General features: G+C 35.5%; 1 protein-coding gene across 1 annotated transcript in view; it reads right to left on the reverse strand.

Moving 5' to 3' along the window:
• Positions 1-385: 385 nt before the first annotated feature.
• The window catches only part of LOC100368990 (uncharacterized protein ZK1073.1-like), a 40,218-nt gene continuing 23,420 nt past the window's right edge, over positions 386-17,183 (reverse strand). Inside the window, exons 6-13 of the mRNA XM_085504393.1 lie at positions 12,861-12,930; positions 11,815-11,901; positions 11,035-11,112; positions 6,434-6,540; positions 6,186-6,273; positions 5,518-5,604; positions 3,296-3,347; positions 386-1,021 (exon numbers count right to left, since the gene is read on the reverse strand). Coding sequence (XP_085360519.1) covers positions 918-1,021; positions 3,296-3,347; positions 5,518-5,604; positions 6,186-6,273; positions 6,434-6,540; positions 11,035-11,112; positions 11,815-11,901; positions 12,861-12,930 — 673 coding nt within the window. The 3' untranslated portion in view covers positions 386-917. The remainder of the gene's footprint in view (positions 1,022-3,295; positions 3,348-5,517; positions 5,605-6,185; positions 6,274-6,433; positions 6,541-11,034; positions 11,113-11,814; positions 11,902-12,860; positions 12,931-17,183) is intronic.

The following is a 17,183-nucleotide window of genomic DNA, read 5'->3' on the forward strand; positions in this document are numbered from 1 at the left end:
GTAGCTTATGATAATGTGATCATGATAGCTTTGTGACATCTTGGATAATTTGAAGTATCTTTGGCAGAATTACATTCATTATAGATTTAAACCTGCTAATTAAATGTTCTTAAAAATTATCAAAACATGTAAAAACAAAAAGAGATAGTAAACAGCAGTTTAATAAAATAAATCAGGTTTTGATTGATCAAAATCACAAATTTCATAAACCTCTAGATTGACAATTCTGTGGTGTTAGAAAACTTAGTGCTGTACTTGAGTACCAATCAGGTGGTATAATGCCGCACATCGATCCACATGTACCGTAATATCTGTATTAGAAGCCCCATCCCTAATAGAAGTCGCTCCCATTCTTTTTGCACAATTGTGAACCAAAAATTCACCATTTTTCATTTGTGTAGATGCTGTAATAGAAGCCGCATCCCCTTCTGTTGCATTGTACCATTTTAATAGAAGCTGCGGCTTTTAATACAGATTTTACAGTAGTGGAAATTTCACACAAAAACAAAGAGTATACTTCCAATCATTGCTGAGTAACTCAACAAGGAAATAATATATACCATATTTGCTCTATTAGAAGTGCATCTCCAATAGAAACACACTTAAAGCAAAAATTGCATTCACTGTATGCTGAGCAATTGAAACTTGTCTTATTTTGACGACAATTTAACGTCAGTCATTTACATAAGCATATGCCCTTCTAACACAACAAATACGATATTCACACAATTATAACAAGCTATGTGCCTGCTTTGAAGCAACATAGATCGCATCAATATTTTTGTACAAATACAAAAATGTAATATACATACATTAATAATCAACTATGGATGGGTTAAACCATCAATCAAAGTGGGATTTGGGTCAGTTTATCATTTAACTATGATTGATTTAAGGGGGGGGGGGGGTAAACCCATCTAAGGAGCATCCATAGATGCCGATTTAAACTTGTGTAGGTCTTTTGGTGAACCTTCACTCAAAGACGATGCCCTTGCGAGGCGAGCCATCGGAACTGAAGCCGCTGTAAGCAAGAGAATGAAATAGTTAGAGGCAAAGTCATTTTACTGTAAAATGACTAATTTTCACTAGGTTTAAATTTCGCTGATTTACCATTTCAGGCATATTCAGTGGGTTTTAAATTCACGGTTTTATCATTTAGATAATGTGTTCTATGCTAAATTTTTCATATTTACTGGGTTTTAATTTAGCGCATTTTCCAGTAAAAACTCAGTGAATAATTAATCCCTTCACAGTAACATAAATATAAACTTTTTGGAACCATGGAACTAATCTCTTTTTAGCTCCATGTTGTAACCAATCCACACATCACAAGTTTAACAACATATACAGGTCAATATAACAAACTAAACTGCCTTAAAATTCCACACATATTGTGAGTTACCTATTTTGAAATAAAATAAATGTAAATGCAGTTGACTGGGCCATTCAAATTCAGCTTAGAACTCCAATGCATTTATAACATCCATTGTGAATGGTCGCCAGTGTTGTTTCGGCTTAAACTTGGTCATATTTAAGCCAATTTACGTCAACAAGTTTGTCCACACTTGTTTTTAAGCTAGCATTACCGTTAAAATCCCATTATAAACCGCATACCTAATAGTAATCGCATCCCTGATTTCGGCTTCAGTATTGAAGAGTTCTCAACAAAAATTGAAAACATGAAAAGTACCTATTACTAACCGCACCCCCAATTCAACGAGACCGTGACTGACTTTGTTTCAACCAGCTGGTACATTGTTCCTAATCGTATTCATTTGTTTCGACAACGTGCCTAAAAATGTTCACACCTCTTTATTGTTCAGTAGTGTTAGGATGTCAAACATGCCGTGAAACTGCTTTTGTTCTTGCGACAACTTTTGTCAATATTCTTTATGAATACGTCCGTGTGTCGCACGTTTTCGACAATGAGCTGTTATCACTGAAAAACTGTTAAATTCTTTTTCAATGCTCAGTTTATCTTTCGAAAACAACTAATTTCTTGATTTAAAAAAAAGTCGTGTCGTTTTCGCATGGAAATCAAAGCCAAAAGATCGCACTACATTATCGGTAAATCACTTCCGCGTTTCGTTTACCATGAAGTCGGTGACCTGTCATTAACATATTTAAATGAACTAAGGTGGTGAACTAAGGTGAACACGTGGGCACCATCCAGCATTTTGATTGGTTAATTAGCGACTTGACCTATCCGGTCAAGTAACGTCTTGTGTGCATTCAGACTACATGGCGGATGTCGTATCGTACATTTACATGTGACCGAAATAATTTGCTTACGGTGAAACTAAGTTGAATTTTACTTGCATTTGATAACAATTCAACGAATTTATTTTTCGTGGGTTATTATAATCACTACTGAGTAATAATCAACAATTTCAACACTTCGAAAACAAGTAAGTTATTCACTTGTGAGCCAAAGCATGGCCGGATTGCGTTACCGTACCCACGGCACTGTACTTTTTTAGTGCCGTACCATGATCATTTTCTACTAAGCAATGCATTAATGTTTGTTTTTATTTGAAACTCGTGTCAGAATATTCTATCCGTTACGAAGAAGATTAAAAAAAATAAATGCATATTACATTAAATATACTGAGTATTTTTTTCATGTGAATAGTTTTTTATGACGTGCCGCTTATCACTCTTCCCTGACAACTAAATTGGAGTTACGCTTATATTCAAAAGATTGTACGGTGTATTGTTTGTTTTGTGCAAGTGATGTGGAGAAAAAATGACCACACCCATTTAGTGATTGAAATATGTACGTAATAGAAACCGCACCCCGAACTTGAGCTGTTGATCCCAATTTTTTATTTGATACATTGTAATATAAACCGCGGTTTATAATAGGATTTTAACGGTACATAATAGTTATGCCAGTGCTGGTACCACCCTTTCAAGGAGGCTTAAATTCAGACATATTTAAGCTTCTTTTACGTCGACTTTAAGTGTTCACATCTATTTTTCAGATACGCAGATGTAAATTATGTCAGCAAAAAGGGACACAAATAATACAGATGTGAACATGATAAAAAGGACCTGCGTACACACATGCTTCAAATTACAGGCTATTCAAACAGGTAATCTGAAGCATGCACTCGTACACCAAAATTTTCATTATTTCATCAAATGAATACTGCAATATTTGCTGCCCCAATGCAACTTGTATTTCACGATAAATAATTCTCTTTTGTATCTAACTAGATAGAATATCGAATGGTAATTTTTGAATATGCTAAAAAATACGCATATCCAAACTGCCTCTACTTGAAGAACTCACCCAATCCAATTCCTTGCAGAAACAGAAGGAAACTCTCAGCTAGTTTGAAAGGCTTTAAGAAAAAGAAAAAAAGTGGTTGTTAATGACATAGTCCTTGTTCAGTATTGTGTGTCACTGAAAGATCTAAAGGAGTATGTTCACAATTGCTAGGTTCACACACAGCCGAACTATTGCTTAACAAGAGATTATATCTTGTGCATTTATATGGTTATGGCCAAACATGGTTTGTTAAAGCTGAGCTGTAACAGGCCTTTGACTTGGGGGAGGGGAGTGTCAGGACATGTTGGGGCTCCGTTCTATCAACCTGGGGGGTAATTTTTGCTGGCTCAAGTCAGCTTCAGCTGTTTAGCTTTGATAAAATGTTGTTGTGTAAACACGGTAATCTAGATTCTAATTAGGAACCATAAATATTAAATATATTGAATCGCAAAACAATTATGAATGGTCCACCATTTCAAGCTTGTATTCCAAAAAACAGCTGTCAATTCATATGATGAAAACAATTCTACACTGGAAAATGCTACAATTGATCAGAACAACAAATGTTTAAGTGTCTGATCAAAACTTTTCTAAACGATCGTGGACAACTAAAATTCTGACACCAAAGAAAGCTACGACGCTCAATAATTGATGGCCGCTAGTAACAATAATATTTCTTGAAATCTTGTGCTGGTATTGACATTGTGCCATGCTTCATAAAAATTACTCCAACAGATGCACCAATTCCCAAAGTCTTGCATTGTTTTACAACTGTTTTTATATTTATAATCATTACAAAATAGGTAGAAACATGATAATGTCAAATGGCACCAATTTATGAGAGTAGCAACACAGATAGCAGAAAAATTAATTTTTCCAGTTCTCTCGGTGCTAATTTTTTTTGTTTTTTAACCTTTTTTCTTATATTCTTCAATTTTTCTGGAAATGAAACTTAAATTTTTGAGCCAACAAATTTGAGTCAATTCTCGATTTTTACTCAAAAAATCTTCTGAAGGACTATAGTGCAGACTTATAACCTGAACTAATTTATGATGAAAAAAGGGAACTGGTGGTTAAAAGGAAAAATATATTTTGTGTCAATGCAGGACATTGAAATTAATGCTGTCACTCCCCGCTTTTCTGTCTTAGGTGCTAATTAAAGTGCATGTACAAACCAGTGTTCAAAACCCAATACCACATGTAACAGTCAGCTACAGGAATTCAACCTAGAACCTCCCTGGTACAAGACGAAGAAGCTAACCATGTACCAGTGTCCTGGTCCCTCAAATTGCTATTTGCATATGCCATGATTGAGTCTTGGCACAAGGTGAAAAGGCCTGGTCCCTCAAATTGCTATTTGCATATGCCATGATTGAGTCTTGGCACAAGGTGAAAAGGCCTGGTCCCTCAAATTGCTATTTGCATATGCCATGATTGAGTCTTGGCACAAGGTGAAAAGGCCTGGTCCCTCAAATTGCTATTTGCATATGCCATGATTGAGTCTTGGCACAAGGTGAAAAGGCCTGGTCCCTCAAATTGCTATTTGCATATGCCATGATTGAGTCTTGGCACAAGGTGAAAAGGCCTGGTCCCTCAAATTGCTATTTGCATATGCCATGATTGAGTCTTGGCACAAGGTGAAAAGGCCTGGTCCCTCAAATTGCTATTTGCATATGCCATGATTGAGTCTTGGCACAAGGTGAAAAGGCCTGGTCCCTCAAATTGCTATTTGCATATGCCATGATTGAGTCTTGGCACAAGGTGAAAAGGCCTGGTCCCTCAAATTGCTATTTGCATATGCCATGATTGAGTCTTGGCACAAGGTGAAAAGGCCTGGTCCCTCAAATTGCTATTTGCATATGCCATGATTGAGTCTTGGCACAAGGTGAAAAGGCCTGGTCCCTCAAATTGCTATTTGCATATGCCATGATTGAGTCTTGGCACAAGGTGAAAAGGCCTGGTCCCTCAAATTGCTATTTGCATATGCCATGATTGAGTCTTGGCACAAGGTGAAAAGGCCTGGTCCCTCAAATTGCTATTTGCATATGCCATGATTGAGTCTTGGCACAAGGTGAAAAGGCCTGGTCCCTCAAATTGCTATTTGCATATGCCATGATTGAGTCTTGGCACAAGGTGAAAAGGCCTGGTCCCTCAAATTGCTATTTGCATATGCCATGATTGAGTCTTGGCACAAGGTGAAAAGGTAAAAATTAGCATAATCCATCATGGTGGATGGTACTTACACTCTCTTCCATTATACTACCACTTGTATCTTCTGCTTTCAAGAGAGTGCTACTTCTCTTGTCTGGGAGGGAGTAAAATAGTTTCTCCTACAAAGAAAAACATTTCAATTGGTAACAAATGCAAAATTATATACAATAAACTAGGTATTTCAAACTCCTGTAAAATACTTTATTTTAGCTGGAATTCATTTTTGCTGAAAAGGCTTTTTGGGTGATTTGTATGGCATTTATTTTTACTTATCTTTGATGATTTTAATGTAAAATATAGGAAAAAAAGCTATATTCGCTGGATTTTATTTTCACTAAATTATTCCTTCAGCGAAAACAGTGAAAATTTTACAGTATTTTATTGAGAAAAGATATCAAAATAATCCTGCCTCAAATGTAAATTTCAACTTCACTTCATAATTCAAAACTTCAGTGAGTAGAGTGAGTGTTGCAGTGCAAGGATTGAGGTCACACTGATAGCAAGGTCATTGACAGCAAAGTCATGATAGTAGGGTCACTGAAAGCAGGATCAACCAACAACACGATCACAAACAATAGGGTCACTTGTAGCAAGGTCGCCGACAGAAGGGTCACCTACAGAATGGACACTGACAGAAGGGTCACTAATCGAAGGGTCACTGACAGCATACTGTTCTTGAGATGTGTTCATTAGTACTTACCACTTCCTTCACATGAGGAGATTGTGTTCCAGTAACTAGTAATACAGGGGTCTTCAAGTCTCTCGCTTTGTTAGTGATATCAGAACGGCTAATAGGAGTAAAAAAAAAAAGATCAATGCTACAGTAGCCTACATCCAAATAGTAAAGAAAAGCAAAAGGTTAATAGCAGCCAAGTTTCGTTTCATCAACTCTGAACACTGGTTTTCTACCTTTTTTCACACACAGAAAGTCAACTTTAGAGAACTTACTTCATGTATACTTGGATATACTGAGATAGATTATGGGCATTCATTCTCTTGTACAAATTCTCATGAAATTCCTGAATCATATTTTTCTTGTCTTTGGTTCTATAATCCTATTTTTAGACAAAAATAACAAATACATAGCAGAGTAATCTGAATAGAGATGTAAACAACAACAGACGATAACATCATCACAGAGGATAAGCATTCTCGGGTTGAACACTAGAATACTACTACATTAGCACATGTGAACAAACTATCATTACATTAATTTATAAATTTCATATCACAGCCAAGAACTATATTATACTAGATGCATGAGAAGTTTCATTGCCTGTACAGGATGCTGTACAAAACACAAATTGGAAATTATAACCAGAGACATCAAATCACTCATGATGGCAGGCCTGACACATAACACAACAACAATGTTTTGACCACGGCTAGCTAAACTTTGTCCATATATGTAGTTCTGACACTGGCAAAGAATTCCATTAGATTTTATTTTCTCTTATGATTAAACAAAGTAAAATAAATTGCAGTGAATATTTAAATTTAACCCTAGAATAGTTTCTTTTGCAAGCTAATTAATTTAAAACCCAGTCAATATCTCTGCAACATCAAACCTTCTGCGGAAGATTACTAGTTTATTTTTAAGACAAAGGATAGCTTTCATATAGTTACAATTATGTTATCTATTGCCACTGTATGAAATGAATGAGAGATTTGTCACATATGCATTTCACTGACATTCATATTAACACATGTAGGTAAGGAGGTGGTACAGACTTACTGAGTGCAGGAAATATACACATTATGTACCTATGTGTGTGTAAGCAGATACAATACACCAGGGTGACATACAGATTCCAGTTGAAATGTGGAAAATTTTCAGTCCAACATGTTTTATTATCAATCTGGGGGTTCAACCATGAAGTTTTATCGACCACTCTGTAACTGTCAAAACCTGTCCACTATATGGTTTGAGCAGTTGTCTTTGTTTTTTAACAAAATAGTTTGTTCAAAGTTTGCAGAGTTTTTCCCAGACCAGAGTCTCCAACATTTAAATCACAATTGTTTCAAGAATTAAGACAAACAATGACCAGTTGGTGAAAGTCGCTCGTTTGTCGCCACTGATTACATATGCCATTACTGTAAATTTGACGACAAAAATAAACAGAAAATACCGGCACCAGCAATATTTATAAATTCCGATTGCTTAATTTCCACTGTAAACAAGCTTAGGTAAAAATGCCACGAGCTAAATGAAGGTGTAGTATACTGTGTATTTTGGTACTGAATGCAAACAAACAGAAACATAGTGTTCTGAATAGCTTTTCACCACGATGTTTATATACCAGATACATATTTTGTTGTTTTCCGTACTTTTGAATCTTTTTATGGCAATTAACAGAAAAAACGTTGTATATTCCTTCTTTTTTGGCATTCACAAACATTTTTCCAGAATTCCAGGACACTGTGTAGCAAGTAGTGTGTAAAATGTAACCACACAAATCACAGCACAGGTGAGTAGTATTATTATTAGTATTATTAAGCATTTCTGTATACAAGAAACACAACATCAATCTAATAATTTTGTTATGGATTATTTTATATCGACAAATCAACTTTCTTTTAGATATACAGCAATTATTTGTTGAACTTGTTATTTCAACTAAAATTGAACACACTGGTTACCAAGCATGTACAACTCATTATTGATTTTTTTTTTAAATGTAATTCACCTAGAATATCACATAAACAATTGATTTCCAAGCCTACCAAATATAATATTCAAATTATTAATATTTCAAATTATTTTAATTGTGAAAATGTTCGAAATAAATAGAATTCCTTAGTAGTGAAACAGATGGATATGCAGTTTGTGTTGCGAAACGTTCTTGCAAATAAATATGTAAATGAAATGCAAATTAATATGAATGTTTATGTAAATTAGCACACCCATGAACTATTTTGGATTGTGAAAAACAGCGTCACTGATTGACTTCACATCATACACTTATACAAGGTCTACTACTGCCTACAGAAAATACTAATTTAAGAAACATAGTTTTGTTGAGAACTGTAGCCAGTCTTGTCATGATGGAATATTCACTGTTCAAGTCAGAAAGTCAGAAAGAACCGCATAAAGAATAAAATGAGATGCAAATCAAAGACCCAAATGATGAGAAGAATGTGCATATCATCTATCATATATGGCATAAATAACCTTGGTCACCCTTGGTGTACTTCTATGAACTGTTTATCACTCTAGGTGTACTTCTATGAGCTATCTCGCCCTAAGTGTGCTTCTACGAATTGTGTCACCCTAGGTGTGCTTGTATGAAGTGTTGTCACCCTAGGTGTACTTGTACAAAGTGTTGACACCCCAGGTGTACTTGTGTAAACTGTCACCGCCTTAGGTGTGCTTCTGCAAACTGTGTCACCCTAGGTGTGCTTGTATAAACTGTCGTCACCCTAGGTGTACTTGTATGAGCTGTCGTCACCCTAGGTGTGCTTGTATAAACTGTCGTCACCCTAGGTGTGCTTGTATGAACTGTCGTCACCCTAGGTGTGCTTGTATGAACTGTCATCAACCTAGGTGTGCTTGTATGAGCTGTCATCACCCTAGGTGTACTTGTATGAGCTGTCGCCACCCTAGGTGTGCTTGTATAAACTGTCGTCACCCTAGGTGTGCTTGTATAAACTGTCGTCACCCTAGGTGTGCTTGTATGAGCTGTCATCACCCTAGGTGTACTTGTATGAGCTGTCGTCACCGTAGGTGTGCTTGTATAAACTGTCGTCACCCTAGGTGTGCTTGTATGAGCTGTCGTCACCCTTGGTGTACTTGTATGAGCTGTCGTCACCCTAGGTGTACTTGTATGAGCTGTCGTCACCCTAGGTGTACTTGTATGAACTGTCGTCACCCTAGGTGAACTTGTATGAGCTGTCGTCACCCTAGGTGTACTTGTATGAGCTGTCGTCACCCTAGGTGTACTTGTATGAGCTGTCGTCACCCTAGGTGTACTTGTATGAGCTGTCGTCACCCTAGGTGTACTTGTATGAGCTGTCATCACCCTAGGTGTACTTGTATGAGCTGCCGTCACCCTAGGTGAACTTGTATGAGCTGTCGTCACCCTAGGTGTACTTTTATGAGCTGTTGTCACCCTAGGTGTACTTGTATGAGCTGTCATCACCCTAGGTGTACTTGTATGAGCTGTCATCACCCTAGGTGTACTTGTATGAGCTGTCGTCACCCTTGATGTACTTGTATGAGCTGTCGTCACCCTAGGTACGCACATTTAAACTGCATCAAACATACATGTAATCTACCATACAGAGTACCCAGCTTTTTGCGCAACTCATTAACACGCCTGGTGGGTGATGAGCAGTTTCGGGTAGGGCTGGATGATGATGAAGAAGAAGAAGGAAGACAAATCTATAAAGGCAGGGAAAGATAAGTGCAGAAAATGAAAAAAAGACCAATAAGGTTATGATCAGTAATGCAATGCAGCAATTTATTATGTTAGTAGCTATAATACAAGATAGCACCCTCTACCAGGTTATAAGATAGCGCCCTCTATCAGTTGATTATGCCAAATAAGTGGAGGGCAGCATAACACTATTTCTTAGATTGCGTAGAGGCCGATGCAAGTTGTTAGTGAAAGAAAGCAGAAAAATGAATGAAGAGTTTACATCAAGCCTTATATTCAACATTCCTTTCTACCTAGAGTATGAAAATTAACCACTGTCAACTATAAAAATTTTCCCAAGATTCCAATAAATAAATAAAATATTGATCAACAGGCAGTGTCACATTCCTCCCAGTTCAATTACTTTTAAGTTATCACTCACATATAATCCAATGTGGAATCATTTAAGTGTTAGACAACCCATGTTATCACGCCTTCTTGTTTCAAAACAGACTTTCAAAACTTTTGATGGTGACTATGCAAGGTTGGCAACACTAGAGGGCGCTATACATAGCCCTCTGGTGGTGGTGGTGGTGGTGTTACTCGTATTATCACAATCTAAAAGGTTTGTTAGATTCCATCCACCACAGAACATGTGATTACTATTAGTATTGTGAGTAGTAAAGACATGCTGCTTATTGAAGGGGAGAAAATGTAAAAACATCAATGGGTTTCAGTTACCTCCGATTCCTACAATGTTGAACGGATGTGAAAAAGATGGAAAACAAACATTAGATTTAGCAACATAGACAACAATATTTAATGGACACTTATTTTCAATAATCAAGATGGAAATGTGAATCAAAAGCTTCATCAATGGTGAACCATTAATGTAAAAGGCAAATCAAAATTTCTGGTTAATTTTGAATATCACAGATTGAACTGGGAAACTGTTGAATTGTTGAAGCTTAAACTTCTCGTTACAACTACACAATTCCAATCTACAGGAGAAATAACCACATTGATTTCCTGTGAGTACATACATACTGCCAGGGTTTCTAAATCAATACAAATAGCATAGCAGCAACCAGAAGTTAAATCACAGCAAGCACCAAAGAGCTTGAAGCAGTAGAAATGCAGGCAAGCTCCCAGATAGTCTATGAACATCGTATAAATAAGCATTGATGTACTTACAGTGCCAAAATGGTGCCACAGTAGAAACTTTTCAGTTGTTGGATTCATTCCCCTATTTAACAACTGCCAGGCTGCAACCTGAAACAAAATTGACAAAGATGATGAAAACGATAACGACAGACATAACTTGTAAATTGTTAGCATTATGAGCAAAGTAATCTGCGCAGAAGGTATTGTTTTTAGTTCATAATAAACAGAAAGAGAAATGTAATTTATTTTACGTTTTTCAAAACTTTGAATACTACACATGTATGGTTAACCTAGCCAAATTGTTGGTATAACATATTGCACATTTTTTCCCACTCGAAAGATTGTTCACACTTTCTGTAATTTTTCACTGAATTCAATCTTGAATTTGGACTGAACAGACCACAATGTGACATTGCTTCAAGTTTCTGATCAAAAAATTTGAAATTTTTGGAAACATTTTTTGAAGAAAAGAGCAGACTATAAATGAAACTATTTTGTGGATGGTGCCAAAAGTTGACTTTGGCTGTGTCAGAGGGGTAAATATAAGATCAAATTAACATAATATACCATCACCTTCATGGATTATTGAAATTGTTTTATAAAAACTAATTTACTTTGGTGATCACATGATTAATAAAGTTTTCATTTTCGAAGACTATGAAAAGAGTGACTACTGCTACATATTTCATTGACTTAATTGGTGAAAGTCTCGCCAAATTAAAATGGTTCCTCTATTTAGATTGAATAATTTTACAAGGCATGATGGGAAAATCAACAGTTTATAGCTAAGCTAAACAGTAAATGGCTTACCTTCTCTTGACCCCATTCCAAAAAGCCAGAAGGGTTGGCATTGCACTCCAATAAGCATAGACCAAGAACTCGCCTTGGATAACTTATCTAGAAAGCAATGAAATAATGTAATGTAATGCAATACAATAAGAACAATGTCAAGTAAATTACCAAAAACACATATGTCTTGCTTTGAATCCAATTCAAATTTTAACAAGCCATGCATGGCACAGTCCACATTAGTTATCAAATACAATTTGAACATAATCAGTCAAAGCATGGTAGAGATATAGCACTAGAACTGCATTCATTAAATCAAAATGGCCACCAGTCGGCCATTTTAAATTGGATCTGAAAAATAAAATGATGTGCATCAATAATGTCCAACGTATGTACCAAGTTTAAACAAAATCCATCCATAAATGCTTGATTTTGATGACTTTTTAGCACGAAAATGGCCATCATTCGGCCATCTTGAATCAGATCGTGGAACAAATTGATGTGTATATGTATAATATTATGTATGCTGTATGTGTGATTGTGATAGATCCAGGCATGTCTAAGATACAGGTCCGGACACAGGCACACATGGCCGCACAAGGTCAAAACATAAGTCCTCGTTTTCGGGGGGAAAAATGGCCGTCGGTGGGCCATTTTGAATCAACTGGTAAAACAAAACATGAATCAGTAAACCAATAGTGATGTCAATGGCAAGTTTGAATGAAATTGCCAACACATATCTGAGAAATGTAAGTTGATGCAGCAAATTGTTATGTTTCATGCTTTTTTTGACCACAATGCCACCAGTTCATCAATAATCAAACCCAAAAACAAACTGACATGCATATGTATGCTAATAGAAACTGTCCATGTACAAACTATCATTAAAAGGCACAACGGAGAAAGTTCTCTGAACCAGCACACAGACAGACAAAATCCTATTTGAACTGAATCTAACAGATGTGCACACAGATGGATGAAAGCATATTTAGACTAAATCTGACAGATGCGTGCACAGATGGACAGGAGCTCATTTGAATTAAATGCAGACTGAAAATTCAACTTACTGTGTATCTCAAAAGTATGCTAGCTCCTGCTCCTTCTCCAAGGCCAACAATGCCAATGTCATTAGCAAATCTAGAATAAAAAAGGTTTAATTTTAAATCCTGCTGTCCACCAAGCATTTTATAAAATGTGTTCTTGCGTAAATATGATTACTTGTACTTGAGATCATGACAATTACAATTCTGAATATACAATGAAAAATATGATCAATGGGGAATACTGTAGAAGTACTGTCTTTTTCGCAAGCATGTCTTTTTAGTGAATTTAGTGAGAAAACTGATTCTCTAATGACTTTATTATAAATTCAAAATGGCCAAGGGTTGGAGATTTGTATATAGTAATCTGGAACATAAAAATCTGGGGCGCTTCCTAATTACATTTGACAGTTTTTCTTTGTTTTTATGGAGGTGATAACTGCGCATTTGTTTTGGGACATGACAGACAAGTATTATGAAAACAGGAAATCAATATTTCGCTATTACGTCATTTTACCACAGTTCGCTATCAAAGAAAGCTTAGAAAGAACTCTCGTGTGCTGAGAGTATTGAAGACACATTAAAAATTAATTCAAAATTACTTGTACATGAGATATTGATGGAAAAGCTGAAAACTAATTATGTAAATAAGGTAACTAATATGAAAGAACAGAACAAAAAAATTATGAATTATTATGCTTTATTATAATTAGAGAATTAATATGAACAAATTTTAACCCAAAATTAATCAGGCCTGTATATTGTCCTAGAGCATTTATATACCAAATTTTATTCAAATGTGATAATCAGTAATTGAGATATCAGTGTTAATTAATTATTATAATTAGGTATTTAATAAGCATAAATATTTACCAAAAACTAATTGGATCTCTGCATAGTTCTCTTTAAAAGTTTCATTAAAATCCAATTCATGGTTCTTTATATATCAGTGGAACATTATGCAAATTAGGTAATTAATATCCAATTAAGGTAGCGGGACTATTATTTGCATACTTGTTTTCATCTTCTAATTGTGACTGAATGACTACAAATAGATCCGGGAAAGTATATATTTTTAGAATCGCCAGACTTCAAGCTTTTCACAAGTGTATTTTGCATGCCCGTATCTGCATTCTACGACGCGTTACTCAATCAAAGGTGAAAAATTACTTTTTCTGTAAAAAAAATAATTACGCATTTATGCTGGTGGTAAGAAGTATTTTTTTCACTTTTCCTAGTTGTTCAATAGTCTGGTAAATTGAATGTGTCTGGTCAGTTTTATTCAAGCAACGCGTTTTAAAAAATAGTGTGCTGAATTTCAATTACTGTTTTAGTCGCATTGCCACCAACTCAAACCACAACTCGTTGGTAAATAATCGATGAAATAGTTTGTCTGGACACATTCAAGTTCCTCTCATTGTCACCTTAAAGCTGTGAAAATTTGGTGTTCAGGGTTCTCCACGGTTTGAAAATTAAACAGGGCGCGCCAATGTGAAGTGGGCGTGGCACATTTGTAACGTGCATCATTGGCAAGGATGTTGAAAAATGGAAACCAAAAAATCTATTAATCTACATAGTATTACATATGCATAATATATATTTATTATTACAAAATGAATAGGAATTTTGAAGAGCTATTATTAAGTAAACGTCAGCACGTACAATCAGCTGATTTTAGCTGCACGATTCCTCAAGCGGCGACATCAGTTGTTTACAAGTAATGATCGCGTCCAGAAAAAAACGTAACAAGTTTGTTAATTTATTTTCCCAAATAGATACATACATGCTTTATTTAATTATTAGCAAAAATTTATATTTATGATTTATATTTATTTGGACGAAGCAAAATAAAATATATGTCGCACAAACGTTCGTAATTGGTTCATTAAAAAACTTGCATGAATGGCACCAAAAACCAACGTGATCAAACGAAATAAAATGTACACAATAGAAGATTTTCGATCTGCAGTTAACAGTTACTATCAAAAATAATAGTATTAGGTATAAAAAAACAAAATACATATTTAAAAGAATAATTTTCATTCGAATCGAAAGTTTGTTGATGTCTGCTTCGTTGAAAACAGCTATGACCCGGAAACAGTTTATTTTACTGTGTGCACCCTGATACTATGTAACGATGCTTTTGATTGGCCAAAGCCACGCATTGACGCGAAAAACAACCAATCAAAATATTTGTTCCAAAAGAACACAAGTAAATTTATTTCTTCCACTTATGATGCGAGTTGAAAGCATGGCCGTTTCACCGGGGTTTTTAAATCGTGATTTAAAGAAAATTCAACTTTAAATAGTGACATTTAAATGTAAACATTTACATGTTCAAGCAAGCATTCGTGTGGACTTCTTGGTGATCAGCAATGTCTGTGATGGTACGTCGGCTGCGCTGGTCGTTTACCGATCATGCAAGTGCATAGCTGCCCGGTTGCTGCCTTTGTTCCACTCGGCGATGACGATGTTGCCGCTACCTCGTCACGGCGTGAACTTGGTTTTAACCATAGACCTTATGTTTAACGAATGGTTTTACCGATAACGATTTTATATATTTGACGTCACCCTGGCAGTAAAAATATGGGTACGGTAATGCACTTTTCTGGGCCACATGTTCATTTTTAATCGTGTTGAAAAAACTTGTAACTTTTTGTTTGGTGGTGTTATCACATCACGGTGACCTGCTACGATAACAAACCGGAATTTTCACAGTTGCACCTTAAAACAATGAACCAGTTACCCTGAGCACGATGAATCATCATCGGAAGACAATGAGTGTTGGCCTGTTTTGTAAACAAATCTTTGTATGGGACCATGCAGGGTGCACAGGAAATATAACAGGGCGCTGACAATTTAAACAGGGCGCCAATTTCAGATAACAGGGCGCGGCGCCCTGTAAAAACCCCTCGTGGAGAACCCTGGTGTTAATCCGACGACAATAAGTATACGTTATTTTTTGTTAAAGACCTTGTATTTTGAAAAACATAAACTCCTAGAAAACGTCCATGAAGTCACAGCAAAGATTTTCAAGCTTGTTTATCGGCACAATCAATTTGTTTTTCCATCAAGGTCTTTTTTAACATGTGTAGGGACATCCAAATGTGTAAGGCTATTGGAAACAAAAAAAATAAAGGAATGGGATAGCTATATTTGGATAAATTCGGCATATGAAAACACCAAAATCAATGATTTTTTTCAGTGGCTGTGTGACCTTGTGTCTGACACATTCATATGCAAATGACTAATCTGTGAAACAAACAGGGGCGGAGACAAACCACTCAAATGTTTGGAAACACTCATTGTGTGTCAGATAGCTACTGATAACACATCCTAACATTGCTTTGTCTTGAGTTTATCTTTGAAACTTATAGGCACACAGATTAAACCTGTGTTGTTGATTTTGGAAAACACTACTGAGGCTGCCTTGCTTTCCTTCAGAAAATCTACATTTTAACCAACTTACATGACATTCTATGTAATGTTGACTTTATCATATGAAAGTTTATAGTGCATTTCATCAATTAATAAATAAATGTGAAAATCGTAATTTTCAACACAAATAATAGTCTCGCTACCTTAAAACTAATAAGGTCTCTGCATAATCCTAGAATAGCAGGTCTCATTGAAATATGATGATTACTACTTGAAATATCAAAAGCTGAAAATTAATTAATTATGCAAATTAGGTAATTAATATATACTGATATTACCCTTAAACCTATCAGGTCCGTGCAGTGTCCTATGACATCTATGTACCAAATTGCATTGAAATGTGATGATTACTACTTGAAATATCAAAAGCTGAAAATTAATTAATTATGCAAATTAGGTAATTAATATGTACTCATATTACCCTAAAAACTATTAGGTCTGTGCAGTGTCCTATGACATATATGTACCAAGTTTCATTGAAATGTTACAATTACTACTTGAAATATCAAAAGCTGAAAATTAAATAATTATGCAAATTAGGTAATTAATATGTACTGATATTACCCTAAAACCTATCAGGTCCGTGCAGTGTCCTATGACATCTATGTACCAAATTGCATTGAAATGTGATGATTACTACTTGAAATATCAAAAGCTGAAAATTAATTAATTATGCAAATTAGGTAATTAATATATACTGATATTACCCTAAAACCTATCAGGTCCGTGCAGTGTCCTATGACATCTATGTACCAAATTGCATTGAAATGTGATGATTACTACTTGAAATATCAAAAGCTGAAAATTAATTAATTATGCAAATTAGGTAATTAATATGTACTCATATTACCCTAAAAACTATCAGGTCTGTGCAGTGTCCTATGATATCTATGTACCAAGTTTTATTGAAAT

Source organism: Saccoglossus kowalevskii, chromosome 10 (assembly GCF_978046115.1).
Source record: "Saccoglossus kowalevskii chromosome 10, keSacKowa6.1, whole genome shotgun sequence".
In the NCBI taxonomy this organism is placed as follows: domain Eukaryota; kingdom Metazoa; phylum Hemichordata; class Enteropneusta; family Harrimaniidae; genus Saccoglossus; species Saccoglossus kowalevskii.